General features: G+C 39.8%; 1 protein-coding gene across 2 annotated transcripts; it reads left to right on the top strand.

The window, feature by feature from the left end:
* The first annotated feature begins 424 nt into the window (after positions 1 to 424).
* On the top strand, positions 425 to 20,710 carry llgl2 (LLGL scribble cell polarity complex component 2). 2 transcript variants are annotated; one of them, XM_058621213.1, is made up of 27 exons: positions 425 to 661; positions 8,164 to 8,283; positions 8,902 to 8,999; positions 9,275 to 9,356; positions 9,483 to 9,598; positions 9,875 to 10,033; positions 10,896 to 11,058; positions 11,165 to 11,297; positions 11,385 to 11,439; positions 11,540 to 11,694; positions 12,527 to 12,738; positions 13,298 to 13,365; positions 13,465 to 13,618; positions 13,785 to 13,889; positions 14,113 to 14,208; positions 14,296 to 14,492; positions 14,780 to 14,927; positions 15,038 to 15,185; positions 15,277 to 15,393; positions 15,479 to 15,645; positions 16,520 to 16,784; positions 16,915 to 17,044; positions 17,140 to 17,159; positions 17,392 to 17,439; positions 17,819 to 17,861; positions 18,403 to 18,465; positions 18,876 to 20,710. In XM_058621213.1, exons 2-26 carry the CDS (start codon positions 8,209 to 8,211, stop codon positions 18,440 to 18,442), a joined length of 2,994 nt encoding a protein of 997 aa, XP_058477196.1. In that variant the 5' UTR covers positions 425 to 661; positions 8,164 to 8,208; the 3' UTR covers positions 18,443 to 18,465; positions 18,876 to 20,710. The 2 variants fall into 2 exon arrangements, with proteins under 2 accessions (XP_058477196.1, XP_058477198.1); XM_058621215.1 differs by lacking the exon at positions 17,392 to 17,439.
* The last annotated feature ends 729 nt before the right edge of the window (positions 20,711 to 21,439 follow it).

Genomic DNA, 21,439 nt, shown 5'->3' with positions numbered 1-21,439 from the left:
GAGATAAATTGTCACCAACTTCATTATAACTGTTTATATATATATATATATGTATATATATATATATATATATATATGTATATGTATATGTATATATGTGTATATATATATTAGGAGTAGAAGTAGTAATGTGTCTATACTACATTATGGGCATGGTGTATTAATATTGTGTATATTATATTGATTGGACTATGCAATCTCTTCTGTATTACTGTATCACCTTATCTTTATTTTATGCTAATTTAATTTAATAAATGTTTCGTAAAATGTTAATCTGGAGGCCCAGAAAATCTCCTATTGGTCCCACTCTTTGGGAATAAGAGCAGTTGCTGTAAAGTTGTGCGATGTACGAGTTGCACTTGAATGCATCACCAGGGCGGAGTTAGCAAACCAATGAAGTTTAGCCTAGCAGGAAGCGCCGAGAGAGGGCTACAGCTGCAGTGGTGAAAGAAGGAAGAGCGACAGGGACGTACCTCGGCTCCCAGTCGTGACGTTCCTCTGTAAATATTCAGTCGCTCGGATCTTGGGATTGTTCTTTTTCGGTCTCACCACATTTTTACTCCACTCCCAAGGAGGCGAGGGCTCCCGGCCAACGACAGTCTTATCTGGCGGCTGTAGACTGGAGGAGGACGTTGGCTGAGCCACGGACGTTTTGAATCAGGTGGGGATTTAGGAGGTTGGGCCCGCACGGTTTCACATACAGTGAGCTGGTGACCACAGGTGTTTGCTTGGCAGCCAGTTAAACAACAGCCCAGCTCACTTCTGTTCCAGCGCAGGGAACGCGTCCAACTGAGGCTAGTAAAAGTTGCTACCTTAGCCTGGCATCACTCTTCGCGGTGCCTTATGGCTAACAGGCTAATCCCCATAATATTCCGCTCAGACATCAGGCACTTCAACGTTGTTGCCTTGTTCGGAGCTAACTTGCTAATTAGAGAGATTTAGAATTAGACTTTTCTCCGCTTATACATTTAAATATGAGTATTCTGGGTGGACTATATTTGGTGTACGATTAACTTCCACTCACTTGAGTCACGTTTAACAATCACATTTTCTTGCTTAACCATATTTGGCGAGCTCTTTTAACGTGTGCTAGGTGGTTGTATATTTTAGATAGCCTTAATGTGAAGTGTGTCATATTATACACAATACAATTCATGTTTCAGGGTGGTTTGTTTATTACGACACCAGCATGAAATGCGGCACAGGGACTCAAAGATATTTTATGTTTTTATTGGGTTCGGTGGCCATTAAGTGAACTCACAATACAATAAACAGTGTGTTCAGGCAATAAGGTAGTTAAAGTGCCGGGTATCGAAGCCTAGTGACTTATTATAACCTGAATTGCAAAATGACGGAAACGGTGTAAAGCTAAGCTAACTTCAGCAAGGTGTGTCTCCTCAGCAGGTATGTTAGTAAGCCCTTTGAGTCAACTGTCTGGTTTTCGGCATGAGCAATTGTGGTGTGTGTTTGTTTGTTTGTGTGGGAAATGATGTGTTTCACCGGTTCGGCTGGTTTCAGTTAAATTCGGTACTGAAATCCAAGAAATAAGCAGAATATAATAGTTAAATAGTATAACCCATATAGTCTGTATTCAACCACCTCAGTGTCAGCACTGAAAAGTGAGATGCATGTGGGTTAATTTTGTGTTGGCTGCATCTTCCTCCAACATCTGCAAATAGAGCTTGGTCCACTGCCTTTTTAAAACCTGGCTTGTGATGAGAGGCTTAAGTTTTACAGCATTCAAACTGCACCAGCTACAGCATGTCTAATCTGAATACTGAAGGACACAAGGGCAGTGTCCCATGGCTCCACCTGCATCAGCACAAGACTAGTCAAACAAAAAAAGCCTTTGTTCTCTGTAAACTTTAGTGCTATCCCACCTGCATGGTAAAGTCCACCCGAAACGAATATGGTGGCAAAATAAATGGCCCTTCCTTACCTTAGGCCAAGTCACTTGCTCAGTTTGCTATAATTTAAGAAAAACTAGTCTTGAACTAAAATGCATTTTAATTTATAAACAATGTGATATATAAAAAAAATCAGTATTTTGTTATACATAGGTAAACTAACACCATGAACATGTGAGATTATACTTTAAACATCAAACTCCCCTGACTTCATGTACAAACCTATTTGATTAAGGTTTGCAAAAGTGCAGTACATACTGAAGGAACAGATATTTTGACAGAAAATGCTGTGTTTTATAAATGATAGATTGAAATGATTAATCTTCACTGTCTTTTTACTTTATTTATTCTCAATCTAAGATAAAGGTGATATCTCACCTGTTGAGAACAGAAAGCTCTAAACAAAGTGTGGATGTACTATCTAAGCCTTCCCTTTCAAAAATGTGTTTTCTTGTGCACAGATGTAATATTCTTATGCTGAGCTTCTGCTGTCACAAAGGTGCACACATACTAGCTCAATGGATCTTGTTTCTTCATCAGTCCCCCCAAACTGAGCAAGTTATTTAAGGTCCCAAGGTTTTGAGTTTATTGTCTGTAAGGTCATTCACCCTAATTCCACCCATGTGGGTAAAGGTGTCAAACACAATGTTGATCCCAAGCTGCTATTTTCTAACAATGCTGTGTTGCATGTTAATACTGAAATATTAGTTTCTCTCTACTGCAAGTGCAGTTTGAGTAATGGCTGTTGTGTGTTTTGACCAGCTTTTCTGTAATAGAATGTAGTCCATTACTAATTTGTCAATTTAATTAGCTTTCTATCATTTTTGACCTTTCACTCGAGCATTTTCACTCATAATTTCAATCCTGCACCCTCAGCTGTTTCAGATTGAATCCTGACAGGGAAAAGAAATGGATACTTTATTTTTTGTGTCAGTAGATATTTTAATATTTTTGCTGTCTTATGCTTTCCATGTGTCCACTCCACTGCTTTAAAATCATATTGTAACCTTGGTAATCCAGGGTTAAACCTGAAGGTAACACAGGGTGCCAAGTGGTCATACAACAGTGGATATCAACCCTACTTCAAACTACTGTAGGTTTCTTTTCGTAGCACGTTCACTTAAAATGGTCATTGAGGACAGCACATGACCTCACTGGCAGCAAAGCAGCATATTTTACAAACGAACAGCATAATTTGCTCTCAGATAAAGTTGATCTTGTATTTTTGATTAAAAGCAACTGTTGCAGTTTTAAAATGCTGGAAGGGTGGCAAAAACACTTGCTGACTGTGTGAAGGTATAAGTTAAAAGGCATATATAGTAACATTTGTGTTCATGCTCATTAAATTAAAATCTAAAATCAGAGCTCATTCATGTTTTTTTTTCATAAAACGACAGAGGCAATGATTGCAATTATTTGTACATATATACTTGGATACACAAAGGCAGACACACCCATTTACCAACATGGCAAAACAATATCAGCATGCTGATCACAGCTGTTTCTCAGTTCTCATAGCAAAATGAACATCTTTTGAGGCTTGTTTTAGCCATTTTGAGCTCACCTTCATCTTCATTGTCCCCGCATGACTATAGCAGGTGGAACCAACTCACTTAATATCATTTATTTTTTACATCACCCAAAAGCAAGGGTAAACAAAATATATCACACACACAAAAACACTGCTCATACTGATTAATTGTTGGCTAGTGATTATGATTGATTGATTATAAATACTCGGTAGGGATCACTTTCTCACTTTAAGTTATACATGTACATATATGTTTATACTGTCACTTATTTCAGGTTAATTTGACTATATATCAAAAATGATACTTGTGGCATCATATAACACAATAATTCAAGCAGGTGGAGGTGTACTGGTCATCAAACTGACCGTTTGGGGACAGCAACACTGTGAAATATGTTATTAATATGTCAGAAACAGAGCAGGTAACTGTGACACAATATAATTACCCCACTCTCGGTTGCCGTTTCAGTTTTCGTAGCATAAACATTGTGTTGTAATCATTCCTGTCTTCCCCGTCTCTCCCTGTTTCTGATTACAGGAAGGAGGGAATGAGTTTGTGAGAGATATGATACTCTGCAAGCCACACCCAGAACTGACAAGATCTCATTTCTGTTGTGTTGAGGACAGTGGAAGAGCTGTTCCCAAGTGTTTAGGTCATATTAATTTGTACACAATTGTCACTTTTTGCATAGAAGCTGACATTATAATGACTCATTATCTGGGATATGAAGTTAATCATTTGCATCTTGACCAAAGCTCAGTCTTTAAATCCTTTAATACTGTGTAGTTTTTTTTTTTTCATGTTTGGCTGCTGACAACACCGCCTAAAAGACCTTAAGACTGTATCAGGCGTCATCTTTGTCCGTACGAACACTCCTAAAAATGCATATCACATGACCACTCACATTGTCTTATTCAAACCACTTTTTTGTCTAGGATACCGAAACTGGTGTCAGTCTGATGTAGTCAATACACATCCGTTAAACTACTAAACATATTTTTTACTAGCCATGTCAAAACATGATGCTCTTCCAACTGTGTAACAAAATGATGCTCCTATTAAGAAGAAATAATCACAACGTGACCCAGCAAACATGCTGTTTCTGCTTTGTTTTTTTTGTTTACATTTTTGCCGTCTGTGCTTAGTGAAGCATTTTTGCAATAGTTCCAATATGAAGTATGATATCAGCCTTACATTTGCTTGCTTTGTTGTGACTGATGAGAACTAGAATCTAGAAGCAAATGCATTTGCAGTTGCAGTTTGCCTTTGAAAAGTCCAGATGAAAATTCAACTCCAAATTTTTGAAACTTAAGCTGGACCCACAGCTCCAAACTAGTGTGGATGCCTGACATAATGTAACAAATGTTTTATATTTTCAAAGTAATTTGTTTTAGCATACGTACTTTAGTGCTGATTTTAGAACCAAGAATAGCTCACTGACATGCTGTTCACCAACAGTTTAATTTTACTGCCTTATCAGCGGCCTGTTTGTATATGTTGAAGGGAGTGTTGTCACAGGAAGGTCGACAGTGTGTGCAAGCCAACTCTCTCAGGCTGTGGTGTCTGACAGCAGCTGTCTGACAACATCCACTACCTTGGTGTATATGGTTTATTTTCTAGCCTCGTTTTGATAAATGTGTGTGCACTTGTGACTTTGATCAGATGTTTCTCTCTCAACCTTTTCCTGTCTCGCAGCAAGTGCTGGCATAGCGGCTGATTGCATAAGTCCATAAGTGAGTGTTTTGGATTCCAGGCATTTTCTGGCAGCACATACTAGCATCTCATTAAGCACGAAGTTGTTGAGAGACGCAGCCCATGTAGCACCTCTGCTAGCTGAGTGGCCTTTTCCTGCAGTTGTTGTTATTGTTGTCGTGTTCAGGCAAGTTTTTTCACATTTCTTTCCTCCATTGACTCCCTCCTCCACTCAACCGGCTTAGCAGATATGCTGGGAATCTGGGAATTTGATGACATCACTAAACCGTGACGGGAAAGATAATAAATGTCACCCCGCCAAGTGTGAATTTTAAGCGAGGGGAAAAAAAGATGGAGACGATACTTGTGTTTGTGTGAGAAGGGTGAATAAGCTGGTTGAATTTGCTACCATCGGTTAATATTAAATGGAACCTTATCTTGCTGCTGAGATGAGCTCACTGTAGATCAAACAATGGGAGGAAAATGCAGCATTCATTATCTGTTACTGCTGTTTCTCACTAGGCTGATTGCTCTCCCCCCGCCAATCTAAATTCCAGGTGAAAATCCATATCTGAGGGTGAAACAGGCAAACAGTAGAACTGGGCTGAAACTGGTCTGATCTGTTTCTGTGTTGTTCACTTCTGACCTGCCATTGTTCTTCTGATTAACCTGAAACTAACAGGTACTTCCCTGTAACAATAACAGCTTTATTTGGCAATGCAAGTGACCCACGTGAGTGCTGTGTAACTACTAATCCACTCATTTAGTGGGGAAAATTTTGTGAATTCCATGCAGTAACAGAATGATAATTCCCTTGAATTATACCACTATAATTTGCTTAAAGAAATTAGCTTTTTGTAATATAAGATGATTCAATCATTTTGTTGTAGATAAAATATGAGAAAAAGGTTTATGTTATTCAAACAACACATCAAATTCTAGAGCTGTTAACTTAAAATACAAGATGTTGTGAATTGAGAACATGAGAGCAACAAATGTTTGACATTTTACTTGAAATTGGAAAAATCATCTTGTCAATTCTGCTGGGACATGAGCACTATAATTATGTTTTTGTATTCCGTGAAATGATTGTGTTTCTTGGATTTGTTCTGTTATATTTTCCATTCCTTAGCCTTTTTCTTTAGCTGTGACCCGAGCAGCATTTATCACATTTAAAGTTGGATTCAAATTTCAACCTGAAGCTCTTTGGAATAAAACTTTAAATCGTTGCAGCAACTGGTCAGGCCAGCCTCCCATTCTTTCCTGTGCGATGTTTGTATGTTCTTCTTGTGTTTGTGTTGGTTCTCTGGCTTCAGAGAGGTGGCGGGGAGGTTAATCTCACTGTCGGAATAGACAGCTCTGCTGTTCACATAATTGTAATGTGCAGTCTCATCTGTGGCCACTGATAAATACTGGGTATCAAAAATGAACACTTGAGTGGGAAGTGACTGGTTAATTTGGGTCTTAATGTCTGTCAAGTCACTTGAAAACCCAGAATTAGTCAGATTGGAGGGAAAAAAAGAAAGTGGGATTACTAGGTATGAATGCTGCAGAGGCTAACCCACACATGACACACGGCATGTGGTTGATGGCTGTTTTTGATAATAACCACCATGCTCACCAAACTGCTCATTGGCTTCCCTGTTTGCATCTTTTTGTACATATGCCACAGAAAGTCATTAGCTGTAGGCAGGTTCCTATGGGCTTGACTCGTAGATACTGTATTAATTCATCAATCACCAAGGCAAGAAAGAGTTGTGTGAAGCGTTGGCACATTTATTTCCACTTGCCGTACATCCAAGTTACATTTCTATCCAAGTTTTAGGATCAACAACACATAGAATTGACATTGATTCAAACGGTGATATAAAGTAACCTAACGTGACAAAGCGTGGTACGGAACGGACACACCCACCTACAACACTGCTTGATATTTTCCAGTTCATATCTCCCAATCCCTCTGATATCTTTGACGGCTATGATAGATAAATTGTCCATGGTAAAGTTAACTTAAGGCCAACAGTTAACTTTAACTGTTCACACATTACACTGTAACAAGTAATCCTGTACTAATAATTTAAAGTAACCCTAAACTAAATTATCTCAACACCAGGGCTGTTAAATTGCCTTATTAAATTGTCAAACTATTGTGTGACTATTAAGAAAATGCTATTCATTTATTTGGCTTATCAGCCTTAGTGGTGATGGCACTACCTATATTGGTACTCAAACAAGCACTTTTTTCACTTTATGAACAAGTTAAAAGTTATGATGACACGTGGGCAAGCTTTGTTTTTAATTTGTCTAGTCAGAGAAAACAACCATTTGATTGTCTTTTGTAGGTTTGGATATTTGTACCATGTTTAGTAAGTACATCTACTCTTAAATGCAGATTTTTTTATTTTTTGTTCACATGTTTATCCTTAGCCAGGAGGGATGTGATGGCAAACTGCTGAGTAATGGGTCGGTGCCCAAACATCATTATATCTCGTGTCAAAGTAGTGAATGGTTTATGTGCATACATGCTCAAAAGACAGCTACTCATGTTCATGCAAGTACAGTATGTCTTACTGTTCAGTGGGATGCCAAAAAATATAATCACCTAGATGGAAAGAAATCATTGTTAAGATGTAATTCAGTGGGGATCTGAGCTTAGTTAGAATCTAGTCAGCTGTACCCTTTCTCATTATAACAGTGTTTGAGGAGGCTGGAGCTGGAAAAGCCTGGCAGAGCCCAGCAGTGAGTCAAGTCAGCACTGCTAATATAAGCGTATAATTTGGACTGAAGAAAATGAGCTGGTTCAGACGGAAAACTGTGATTCATGGCTCAGACGTTTGTCACAGACTGGTGACAGACTTGTGGATCATATGTCTGACTGTAGTTGTGAGATGTTTCCCATCTCAGTCTGTAATATTGTGCACCAAGCTTCTTTCTTTCTTTAGTCACTTAATTCTGTGGGCCTCGGTTCAGACACATACACATTGTCTAATTTCTTGTTTCCTCTCTCTGTCTCTTCTCTGTCCTTCATGCAGCTTGTGGCAGAGAGCCTGCAGGCTCTACACTAATGCTGAGAGAGGATGAAGAGGTTTAAGCGACATGGTCATGAGTCTCACAGAGATCGACTCAAACAGGAACTCTACCAGTTCAACAAGGCAAGTGAACCCAGACTCACCACAGGCTTCTGAAACCTTTTTTAGATGCATCACAACAGGTGACACGTAACACACTGTCATCACACGATTGTTACACATAACATAACTGCATCAATTTACACGGGGTAAATTGATGCTGTTATGTTATGTGTAACAATCGTGTGATGACAGTGGCTCTTGTTGGAGAATTTCCGCTAATGTTGCACACATGCTATATACATGAAACTATACTTCCTGATTGCTCCTGATTATCTGACTTGAAAAATTTGATTTAGTACAATTTCAGTCAGACTTGCATGTATTTTTAATAATCTGGTTTTTATTTGAAATAAGACAATAATTGTTTCTAATGTCATGTAAACTGACTGAAACATATACAGAATAGTGTACATAAACATCAATTTGTAGTAATAGTAATAAAAACATTGACTGACTTGGTGTTTATTTAGCAATGACAGGTGTCTTCATATTTCTCTGTTTCCTGTACTTGATTTTGTTACTTGTCTGCTTGCCCCTTTGTTTGCCTTATTCTTTGGTCCTTTTGCGTCATTGTCTTTGCTGTTGGGGCTCAGTCTCACCCTCCACTTGTCTGTTGTCTTTTCACTCTATCCTCTGCAGACATTGGAGCATGGGTTCCCGCACCAGCCCAGTGCTTTGGGGTACAGTCCCTCCCTGAAGCTGCTGGCCATTGGCAACCGCTCCGGAGCCATCAAACTGTATCCTTGACTTAACACATTCAAAATGTTGATACCTAAGTAGAGTATAAAATAAATTAAAGCTGTTGAGATTTTGTATGTAACCTTATGTTTAAACAATTCAGCTCTCATTCATGAATAGTGGTCAAATAAAATGCACAACACACATGATGTAAAGTAAAATCACATGGTTCTTAAATTATCTGTAAAATCCATGTAGTCATTAACCTTGCCCCTGATTGGCTGTCTTTTGTCCAATCTATTATAAATGGAGTCTGTCCTTGACCAGTGGTCAGGTACGGAGATCCAGGTGTGGAATTCATGGGTTTACATGACGAGAATGCTGCCGTCACACAGGTGCACTTCCTTCCCCACCAGGTAATGTGAAAGACCCAAGTTGACCAAGTATTGCTGTCAGTACACTTAACAGAGCTTTGAATATATGATGCTAACCACTTCTTAACTTCCTATGTGACATTTCTCGATTGTGCTGCTCATGTGCAGGTTGAACTGGTGACTTTGCTGGATGACAACAGTCTGCATATGTGGACTTTACGAGCCCACAATGGACTGTCGGAGCTGCTGGAGGTCGGACGTTTTATGCTCACAGGACCACCTGGGTAAAATACACAAGACTACAAATAAAACATTTTTGCTCTTTCTAACCATTTCTTTTTTCAGGTACTTTGTACTTGTTTTAGTTTTTTGGCTGTAATTTCTTAAGCAATCAAATAGTGTTACCTTTTCAATAGTTATTCACCAAAACCTTTTAAATTAGTTTGTCAAAATTGCAAATCCATAAAGAAACTAGGTACTCCCAGTTTCCTAAAGTCACTGCAGCTACCCGTCCTCCTCCACCAAATGACGTCACTTTCCTCCTTGTCTGTTCCTTCTAGCGCTCCTCCAAGTGTGACGAGAGTCACAGCAGTGCTGGCCCACTCGTCGGGTGAGCTTCTGCTGTTGGGTACAGAGGGAGGACACGTCTTCGTCGTTGAAGTCCCTGGGTTTAGAGAGCTGGAGGAGAGGAACATCAGTCTCGAACAAGTTGCCAGCAGGTTTGCAGCCACAGCACATCATCACACTGCACCAGACTGCTGTCTCTCTCTCTCTCATCCACCTATTTTTTTTTTCTAGAATATAATAGAAGCTGGTGTCACAGCTATGGCCACTTAGCAGAGCGAGAGCGAGACTTGGATTTACATGATAAATGGACCATGGTGGCTTCAAACATGGCTTGGTGCCAGTAATGTTTACTAAATGATCTATGAATCATCTGTCACCACTTCCTCTTCTGCCATCCAGTATAATCATTCATTGTCTAGCTATAACTGGATGGGTTTTTGTTTTTTTTACAGTAAAATGTGTTCTCAACTTAAAATGTTTTTTACTTTTCCACAGGGAAATACAAAGTTCACAAATAACCCTTATAGAGTTATCATAAATCTTATGAAATGTATATCAAATTAACACACTTACAAACAAAATGAACTAATTTAATAAGGCTACACCTGCACTGCTTACAATCATAATATTCTAAACATGCCACCCTCATTGTGAGTATGCTTAAGTATCAAAACTGTTTTAAATTTCCAGCACAGTTGAATGTTTATGATTAACAAATTGATTAAATTCTGTTTACTTGTCAAGTATAAAACAGCACTGTAAAATTAGATATTAAGACCTAATGTGCATATATGTAGTAAATGTAAATCTAATAATTAAATGCTGCAAGAAACATGTCATTTTAGCATATCCACAGATTGCCTTTTCATTCTACAGAAGAAAATGGCTGAATCAATTAAAAAAACAAATCAAAGCAATGCAATGTACCGTGTGTGGTGTAGGATGAAATAAAACACATCAGCTCTGATTTACTTCCTCTCTCTCTCTCTCTTTCTCATTCGTCCTTCTGTGTAGTGTACCAGATGACTACATTGGCCGACGGAATCTGGAACATGTAGAAGCCTTACAGGAAAACCCAATTAACCCAAACCAGGTTGTTATTGGCTACGGTCGAGGTCTCATGGTAATATGGGATCTTGAGAAACAGTGTGCCAGACAGCACATCCCTGCAACACAGGTACTTGTTCTGGGACAGACTCTAAGGCACACATTTATACACCCTGCCCATAACCATCACGCTTGGTTTTTAATAGTTGCATTGTCTATTTTCTATGTAACTATAGCAACTGGAGAGTATATGGTGGACAGGTGACGGTAGCTACATTCTCAGTTCTCACAGCGACGGGAGTTACTGTCGATGGATGGTCGGTAGAGAGGATGTAAATGACGAGGAAGAGAAATCAGACATTCCTTACGGTGAGGACAAAAAAATAGTCCACTCAGCAGTCTTTTCTGTCAAACAGTAAGTGTTTTTTCTACAGTATAATGATTCTCTCTTTACAGGACATTTCCCCTGTAAGGCCATTTCTAAAATAGTTCAGGTACCTACAGAAGAAGGGTAAGTGAGATTAATTTGTGACACGTGGGTTATATGGCCATGCTATGGCATTATTTTCGGAGCAAGCTGACTTAAATCTTGTTTTTTGCATGACACACAGACCTCCATACCTGCTGTTCAGCGGTGGTATGCCAAGGGCCAGTTATGGGGACAGACACTGTATCACAGTGATCCACGGTAAAAAGCATGTGGCCCTGGACTTCACCTCCAGGATCATCGACTTCTTTGTCATCAGAGATGGACCTCAGCACACAGGTAGACAATGCTATTTTTATATTGTGTAAAAAAGTAGTAGATTTTTCCAAGCTTGTTTTCTCCTGGACAAAAAGTAATTTCTGTACGCCCATCTACTCTTAGCCTATATCTGGATACATTCTCTGGTTAAGTAGAAACTCATGTTGATGCAGGTGAAACGTAAATGGCATGCTTTGTAATTGTAATGTGATTGTATTGTCCTCACCTCATCTGGAGGTGGTTGAGCTGTGATGAGAACATTCTTGAGGGAGGGGTGGGGGGGAGTATCACTTAAGAAGTTGAAAGGTCACCAGCCTGACACTCTTTCTCTCTCCTGCTGACTCAAGCTATTGTAGTACCTTCCTCGTGAATGACGCACTAAACTTGCCTGCCAGGCTTGTCTATTTAAATAACTTATTTACAGCATATTCGTGATATACAGCACAGGAAGAGTTGTCATTGTCCAAATAACTCATCCAGTGATCTGTGTGCAACAAGCTTTCCAGTTACTTTTTAATTTATCCTCAGAAATCAGTCTCTGAAACTGTAAATGCAAATTTTACAGTCGTTTGCCTTGGACAGGGTATCAAACGGTTATACTTCTCTTAATGAAGACTGAAATTTGTCTATATGCTAGTTTGACATTGAAGGCTTGCTATGATTGAAACAAATTATTTCAGGTTTTATTCAAATTTGGATATATGGGTTCTTGTATTTAGGCAACATTTATCTTCTGTCGGTCTGGCTTCATTTGTTACATGGAAAAAAGTGTTAATATAAAATAATTATTTAAACTATCCACCCCTTCATAGATTATCTTATGTGACAACAATTTTTCTTTGTTGATCTGCAGGAGATCCCACTGCACTGGTGGTCCTGGTCGAGGAGGAATTGGTGGTGATTGACCTACTGACGGAGGGCTGGCCAGTCATTCAGACACCATACCTGGTTCCCCTGCACAGCTCCGCCATCACCTGTTCCCACCACGTCTCCGCCATTCCCCTCAAGCTCTGGGAGAGGATCATTGCTGCCGGGGACCTGCAGAACACACACTACTCTAAAAAGGTATGGTACGCCTTAGGTCATTTCAACAAAAGTGTCAAACTGTTCCGTGTTAGTTGATTTCTGATTTACAAAAGTTCCATAGACTTTCAGTTTGTTCATTTATAACAGCCACTCTGTTTTGATATTATTTATAAATTGTCTATTACAAGTTTTTTTTTCTAAATGAAATTACTTTGTAACCCTTTCATTGTTTTGCATATGTTCTTGAATTCATACGTTTGTGCCATCTTTTGGCCTAACTCTCATAGTCAACATAGTCAATTACAAATATATCACTATATTATCATTAGTTCCATTATTTAAAGAAAATAAAAAGATGTTTAGATTTTCTATTATATTTTTTCTAAGTTGCCTTTAAAGCTATATTTGAGAGCTGTCAATTTAAATAGGCCAACCTTTATAGTGTAAAGTTAACACTCTTGCATGTAAAAAAAGAAATTCCCTGCAGACATTTTTATTATGTGTGGTATGCAGTGGTTTATATGGTATTCATTTATGGTTGAGCAAATCTCATTTACTCTGTTATTGTTAAACTTTCATTTCCTCTCACTGCTTGCAGCCATGGCCAGTAACGGGAGGCAAGAACTTGGCCCCAGACCCTCCACAGAGAGACCTGCTGCTCACAGGGTCAGTGCAGGAGAACTTTGGGAACATCTGTCGGAACATTTTTTGACAGACTGCAAATCGTTTATAAATATGGCGTTTCTTTTCTCTTTATGTTTGTAGACACGAGGACGGAACGGTGCGTTTCTGGGATGCGTCGGGAGTCTGTCTGTATCCCATGTACAAGCTGAGCACAGCTGGAGTTTTTCACACAGACAGTGATCCCAATGACAACTTAAACCAGGGCACTGAGGGAGAGTGGCCGCCATTCAGGAAGGTTTGTACTACAGGGAATGCACAGACCATTGCACTTTTGACTCTAGATAAATGTGGAAAATTTACTGAGAATCCAGTGTGGTGAGTCAGCGTGCTGGCTTTAGCTTAACTGTTTTTGCAACCTCTTGTAAGCTACATTGTTTTTACATTTCCACTGCGTCTTCCAGGTTGGCTGTTTCGACCCCTACAGTGACGACCCGAGGCTCGGTGTTCAGAAGATCCATCTTTGTAAATACAGTGGTTATCTGACTGTGGCTGGCACGGCTGGACAGGTGAGATGACTGTCCAACATTTATCAATATTATTTTATTATGCTGAGTACCATGTGTGGACCAGACCACATGACACATTTAATTTAAAAAAAAAAACCTTTGGTGTAAATATTACTCCTACCACCCATGTATATTATCATATAGCAGCTTTTACAGAGGTGTTCTGTTTATTAACTTGTTAAACCACTGTGTTTTGTGGTGGTGGTGTTGTTTTTATTTGCAGATTCTGGTGCTGGAGCTTAACGATGAGGCAGCAGAGCAGAGTGTGGAGGCTAAAGTTGTGGACTTGCTGCAGGGCCAAGAGGGCTTTCGTTGGAAGGTAAGTTGACGCTAAATCAAAGCTGAAATATCTTACCTCACTGTTTCATTACAGCTCTAATCTTATGACTTTGTTCTTGTTGCTCAGGGTCACACTCGTCTGGATGTGCGAGATGAGCCAGTATTGTTTCCGCCAGGCTTCCAGCCCTTCGCTCTGGTCCAGTGCCAGCCTCCCGCTGTGGTCACCGCCCTGACGCTGCACTCGGAGTGGAAGCTGGTAGCTTTTGGCACGAGCCACGGTTTTGGCGTATATGATTACCAACAGAAGAACAACGTCCTCGTCAAGTAAGCTTCATCGAGCACACATCTACACCCGGCATTTGAACATATTGAATAATTATTCAAGTCGACCTGCCTTGTTGACACAGTAGAACATCTCTCTGGTGTCAGATGTTTTTGTAAGCTTTTAACTGCAAGTCTGTAAAGTCATCCACATTTCAACTGACCTGAAACAACAGAATATAGGAACAAATTTGTAAATAGATGGATTAAAAATGGTATACAGAAGTGTTTTTCAAAAAAACAGAACTACTAAAACAGTATTTCTCATTTTTTCCCCATTGTTTCTGTAGATGTACCTTACACCCCAGTGACCAGCTGGCAATGGAAGGTCCTCTGTCCAGAGTAAAGAGCATAAAGAAATCCCTCCGTCAGTCATTCAGGAGAATGAGACGCAGCAGAGTCTCACTAAGGAAACACCATGTCAACAATGCAGCGAAGGTTGGTCGGTCATGTTCTGTGCCTCCACAGAGGTGATAACGTAAAGTGGCCTGCGTCGCTATGAAAAGTTACTATTCTAAGACTGTCGCCACTCTCTTCTCTCTGAGCAGCTTCAGGATGCCAACGCTCGTCTGGAGGCAGAGCTGGCTGAAATGGAGCTGGCTCCGGTCCAGAGGAAGATCGAGGCTCGCTCCTCGGACGACTCCTTCACCGGTCTTGTGCGAACGCTCTACTTTGCCGACACCTTCCTCGCAGACAGTGAGTCGCACCTTCCATCTCTTACATCGTCCATAAAAATCTTAACTGTTTATCATTCCTCCTCATGTTTTTCCACCTCATTGTGTCACAGGTTCACATAACACACCCTCCCTATGGGCAGGGACAAATGGTGGTTGTGTGTTTGCATACATGCTCCGCCTTCCTCCTGTAGAGCACAGAGCAGAAGAACCTGTCACAGCACATCCAGGTAATCAATGTCACGACAGTTTACTCATCTCTGTCCCATTGCTCCAGTTAACCTCTCCTTTCTGTCATTGCACACTTGAATCCAGCTAAGGAGATCCAGCTGATGCACCGGGCTCCTGTTGTTGGTATAGCGGTGATGGATGGACATGGCGCTCCTCTCCCTGAGCCTCTAGAGGTGGCCCATGACCTCGCTCGCTCACCCGACATGCATGGGTCACACCAGCTGCTGGTCATTTCTGAGGAGCAGTTTAAGGTTAGGATCATGCGCACACACACTCAGTTACAGAGTACAGTCAAGGAATTAGCTTTATGTTGTTTACAGTGGAATAAAAAAGGAACATATTCATTAAACCTGAGGTTTTTTTTTAATTTAAAGATCCAAAGTATGAATAAAAATGAATTAAAGGTTATGGCCTGTTTTGTGATTTAACGGAGGGGATTCATTCCGATTGTAAAGAAGACTGTGCTTTTACTTAATTGTGTCACTGTATTTGTGACGTGATGATTCATCTGATTATTAACAGCTGAACAATTAAGTTCAATTTGAAACAACGCAGTTAGCAAACGACAAAGACTGCAATTTACAACACGCGCCATCATTATTTTTAATAATCACTTTAATGATAATTAAAAACAACAGTTTTACTCATTAACTCATACTTCATTACTCGTGTTGTTGTCAGGTCATGTACTTCAATTTTGACCAAGTTAAACTTTCTGTATTCAAATGTATTGGATCTCAATGAGTGATTAACTTTTAAAATTGAACGTCCTTCAATTAACTTCGAGTCAGAATCTTCATGTTTCTATCTCATAATCTTGGCTTTTTAAGTAAAATCCTTGACCTGGTTGTGCTTTTTGACATTTTTTGGCATAGATTATCTTCTGTACTTTTCAGATAATGTATACCTGAAGTGTGACAATTTGGTTGTTCTATGTTGTTCTCCAATTTTAAAACAATGTGCTGTATGAATGTCAAACAATTCGTATCTTATAGTTTTCATCCTTGCATTTGAGCACAGTCGTAAATAGTTTGATGATATCATGTTGTTATTGCTCCTTCTTGTGTTAAATATATAACACAGAACAAAAATATTCAAGTTAAAAATGTGTTCCTGTGTGTTCAGCTCTTCAGCCTGCCTAAGGTGAGCGCTAAGATGAAGTTAAAGCTGACGGCCATTGACGGCTCCAGAGTACGGAGGGTGGGAGTCGCCTGGTTTGGCAGCAGCCGGTCTGAGGACTACGGTGAGAGCGGCCTCATGGTTTTGACCAATCAGGGCGACGTGCACGTGGTGTCGCTGCCCGCAATCAAGCTGCAGGTTCACTATCCGTGCATCCGTCGAGAGGACGTCAGCGGCATCGCCTCCTGTGTCTTCACGAAGCACGGCCAGGGTAAAAACATGCTCGCTCAAACATGTGTCCTTTTATACTCGTGAGGATAGTAATTTTATCTAAAAATAAATGTTATTCTCTTTCAGTTGCACCTCTCATAATTCTCCTGTGTGCTGTTGTCTTCCTTCAGGCTTCTATCTGATCTCTCCGTCCGAGTTTGAACGGTTTACCGTGTCAACGCGGCACTTGGTGGAGCCTCGCTGCTTGGTAGAGGTTCCTCATTCAGGCACAGCCGTGCAGCACAGGTCACCACCTGAGAGGTACAGGACCCTCTGGGTTTGTTAATTATGTTGTGGAAATTCCTTAATTTCTGACAGAACTCAAGGTTTTTATCTTTTTGTCTCTTTTCTTCTAGATGCAACAGTGAGGACGCAGGTAAATTCTCCTTTTAAATGCTGGAAAAACTGCATCACAGTCTCACTTGTATGTGCATTTGGCTGAGGAACACTACATGTGTAAATGTAGTGTTCTTTTTCATGTTGAAATCTGTGCTTTTGCTAATGTGCTGTCTTGTTTTTTTTTTTTGTTTTTTTTGTCACACACACACACATCTCGTTTGTGGCTGACTGTAATCATGTATTCGTTGCCTGCCACCTGTGTGTTCCAGAAAGTGCAGCTAGACGTGTAATGGAGCATGCTTTGCTGAATGACGAGAGTGAGTACTCGTATGAGAGGGAGACGGAGGAGAAAATGTATTCAATTCATGAAACGTTTATACACAACAGGTCCTTCTGTTACTGTATTTGATCCCTTCTTCAGTCTGGCTTCCATTGTAAATGTACCACCTGCTGCCTTCTCTAACTCTTATGTCAGCTTTTCTGCTCCCATTGACATAAGTGAAACTTGCATCCTCAGTGTTAATGGCGTTCTGATGTCACAGAGCTATGTTAAGCAGACACGATCCCATTGCATGACTTGTACAGCTTCGATTGACACCAGCAAGCTGCATCCTAATGTGAATGAAATGTAGCTACAGGTCTCTTGTGATTATTGAGACCTGTTTATTTACAGTAATGTGTTTTTTTTATATACAGAAGTTCTCCAGGAGATCCAGAAGTCACTGGAAGGAGACCAGATGTAAGTATCAATGGCAACCTCATTTCAATCTAATGAGGTGGAATCATGAATGTTGGCTTTACAGCTTGCTCCTTGCTACAAAATGATTTTGTATGTTTAAAATAAGTCATTAAAGTCAGGAAGTTGTATTCAAATTTACTCACATGATGTGTACGCAGAATAAACCTTAAAACTGAGCTGAGGGTCCACTTCTGACCATATGCTGGAACAACAAGGCTCATTAGAAGTAGTTTTGAGTCCTGCAACTGAAGATGGCGATGCTGATGATAGTGCCACTAAGAAACCTGAGTAAAAACAAAGATTTAATTCATTTTCCCCTCCTAATGTGCTCACATCAGTTGCCCTCTCATAATAAAACCAATCAGAGATAGATGTAGGTCAAATAGGCGTTGACGTCAGGACATTCTTTACATATTGTATGTCGTACATTCAACATAAAACTTAAAGTGCACTCCCTGCATTGGAATACCGAGCTATAATTAAAAGTATGAAGTGTATTGAGAACTCAATCGTGATGCTGGTGTTTGTCTGGTAACCTCAGGTCATTCCTGGAGAATCATGTGAACAATGCCGTAGCATGAGGAAACGCTGCTCGACAGTGCAGGTGAGAGGGCGCCACCTAGAGCTGCATCTAACGATTATTTTCACAATCGATTAATCTGTCGATTATTTTCTCGATTTAGTCGAGTGATCGGTTGGTCTATAAAATGTCAGAAAAACATTGTATAATGTTGCTCAGTGTGTGTCAAACCTGGAAATAATGAGGTACTCAAATGTCTAATTTTTCATGATTTCTTTGTTATATGGACCAAAGAAATGAAGAACATATTCACTTTTAAGAAGCTGAAATCTTGTTTTAATCATGAAAAATGCGATTATCGATTATCAAAATAGTTGACGATTAATCGAGTAATTGTTTCAGCTCTAGTGCCACCTGTTCTGTTCTTAGAAGTCAACATGGTGTAATGTTGGGCCTTCATGCCTAATCAACAATTCTCTTTGTGTCTCCTCCAGAGAGAACTGACTTGCTGATGCTTTTCAAGCCTACTGCAGTCCTGTAGCTACAACCACTACTGTCCCCTGACCCTTCTCCTCAGTGACTGACCTCCCGCTGACTCTTAGTTCACCTCAACCCTCGTAGAGAGACACCAAAGGGCTCTTAGTAGCAGCAGTAGTAGTAGTAGTGTACTCGGAGCGCCACAACGCTGTTTTGAAGGCCAACAGTGTAGACGGAGTTAAAGGAAGAAGCCGCCTGTGCCTGACGACCACGCAGCGTGGTCACGACTGCTTAACCCAAATCTACACGATGCACATTCCTGACCATGTGACCAGTGCTTTCAATCATCCAACCCATTATCTCACGTCTGCCAATAGATGCCACTTTTTCCAAAGTTGTGTGACTTAAATAACAATTACGCCCACATCCTTCTTGCAAGGCTTCACCACCACCTCCTGTGTGTCGACGGGACTAAAACCTCAGTCTGCTTCACACAGCCGCGAGTGACGGACGGTATGATTTCACTAATGAAGATGGGAAACGTTTTGAAGCTGAATCTTATGTGATTTGTGCCTTTTTTTTTTTGTTTTGTTTGTTTTAACTCCTGCCAGGAAAAGAAATAATGAGACGAGGCATGATATTAAGTTGATTAACCAGCGTTGTGAGATATTGGATCAAAAACAAGATGACTAAAAACTGAAATGATGATATCCCAAGCAAAAGTGATGATTATGAGTCAGCAATTTTAAATGGCTGCCATGTGTATTGGAAAATCAAGCTTATGGCATACTAAGTTAAAATGAATACATTTAAGTGTCTTTAAGAGAATAGTTGAATACCAAAGTCTCTTTTTTTTAACTCCTTAACATCTTTGTGTTTAAAGCAGAATTGATTTTTATTTTCCTAAAATCGTCTGTTTCACTCAAAGTCAGCTTTTTACTGAAGTTGTATTTCAAAATTTGGCAGTTTTATTATTGTTTTTACTTAAGTTAAACTTTGCAAATCTTTTTTAAGACGCAAGTCATAATTTTAACATCCACAGTTGTACTCATTACCTCATGCTTCATTACTCTTGTTTTTAGATCTCATACTCAAACTTTGACCCAGTTAAACTAAAAAATGTTTAGTCAGATTAACTTTGCATTTTGACGTTTCTGTAAAACAAACTTGCTTTCTCATAATCTACATTTTTGACCAACTATCTGCTGTACGTTTCAGATTATGTGTCAAGGGAAATTATTTTTAACAATGCCCCAGAAGAAGAAAAGAAAAAAATGCATTTATTGTGTATGTTAAAATATGGTTACTTGCTTTTTTAATTTTATAATTTACTTAACAAGTCACAGCATTACTGCATTGGAATAATAACACAGCCCTCACAGACCTTCCATCCTTTTTTTTTCCTATTGTGAAATAACCGGCCATAGGTACTTTGTCACTACTGCAGAGCTCACAATGCTGTTTTGTTTTTTTTGGAGGGAGGAACAGGTTTCTATGGGTTTAGATTTTTTTTTAATTATTTTATGTAAACCCCTTTTTTTTTTTTTTTAAATGTCAGCAATGAATGATGTAATTTAGGAATGTAATTGTAAGCTATTGTAGTAAAATGTTTTTAATATATATACGAGTATGTATGTGCCAACTGTACCTGTGCGCCTGTTGTAACTGGGGTTGGCAGCTTTTTAGATCATACAAGGAAATATTTTGGTACTGTGTCTCAGAATGCTGGGTATTTTAGCATCAACCAAGAATATATTTTTGTAGTGAACTGATTTGAGAAGCAAATTTTTTTGATCTGTAACTTCACACTACGGTTTCATGTTGATAATTATATCATGTTTTTCCCAAGCTATAGATGTGTGTGTTTATTTTCCTTTGTGCACCTGTGTCTATTTACTTTGTAACAGGTATTTTTGTCCCCATCTGCTCTGTGCTGCTTTTAGAGTATTTGTTCATTTGTATAATCTTGGTCTGTGCGAGTCGCAGACGCCAAACCACCTCTGGTGAAGCGGATAAAGGAGAGATCGGTTGTCATACATGCATATCCAAGAGTTTTGATCATCCATTATAGAGGCACTCTCATTGTCCCCTAATTGCCTGAAGCCACTGCAATATGAGCTGTGTGAGGACCTGGTTTACCCTAAACTACCTTTTATAGTAGCTGCTCTCTTAAAGTAGAGGACAATCTTTAAGATGAGTGTCTGCGTCCAACTATTTATGTATGACCTTGCTGTGAGACCCGGACACTATAGGAATGAGGGTCAGTTTACCTTACCGGCGCACTCACACAGACACTCACTCTCGGATGAAAACCCATTAATGAGCCGTCTGTCTCCCTCCATCATCACCTTTTGTTGCCACGCTAAGCAGCACCTCTCACCTTTCCTCCCGAGCATTCACCAGCTGACCGTGTGGGCTGCATCACAACATTATGGCTTGCCACATAAAGCTGAATTATTCAGGGGCCACTTTGTGTTCGTGTGTGTCAGTGCGTGACGGCTCACCTTTGTCGACGGGGGCATTGTATGCATAAACCACGCAAACTTATGCCGGGGTAGCGTTGCATTTTTGGCCGCGTGCC

The sequence above is a fragment of the Solea solea genome, chromosome 21 (genome assembly GCF_958295425.1).
Source record: "Solea solea chromosome 21, fSolSol10.1, whole genome shotgun sequence".
Classification (NCBI taxonomy): Eukaryota; Metazoa; Chordata; class Actinopteri; order Pleuronectiformes; family Soleidae; genus Solea; species Solea solea.
This window is presented reverse-complemented; position numbering and strand designations above follow the sequence as displayed.

What these genes read in the sequence shown, in the direction of transcription:
- llgl2 (XM_058621213.1), top strand. Translation starts at nt 8,209, where the DNA reads ATGAAGAGGTTTAAGCGACATGGTCATGAGTCTCACAGAGATCGACTC. An exon ending in AAGAACAACGTCCTCGTCAA is followed by an intron (nt 14,493 to 14,779) that starts GTAAGCTTCATC and finishes TTGTTTCTGTAG; the next exon opens with ATGTACCTTACACCCCAGTG. An exon ending in ATGCAACAGTGAGGACGCAG is followed by an intron (nt 17,160 to 17,391) that starts GTAAATTCTCCT and finishes TGTGTGTTCCAG; the next exon opens with AAAGTGCAGCTAGACGTGTA.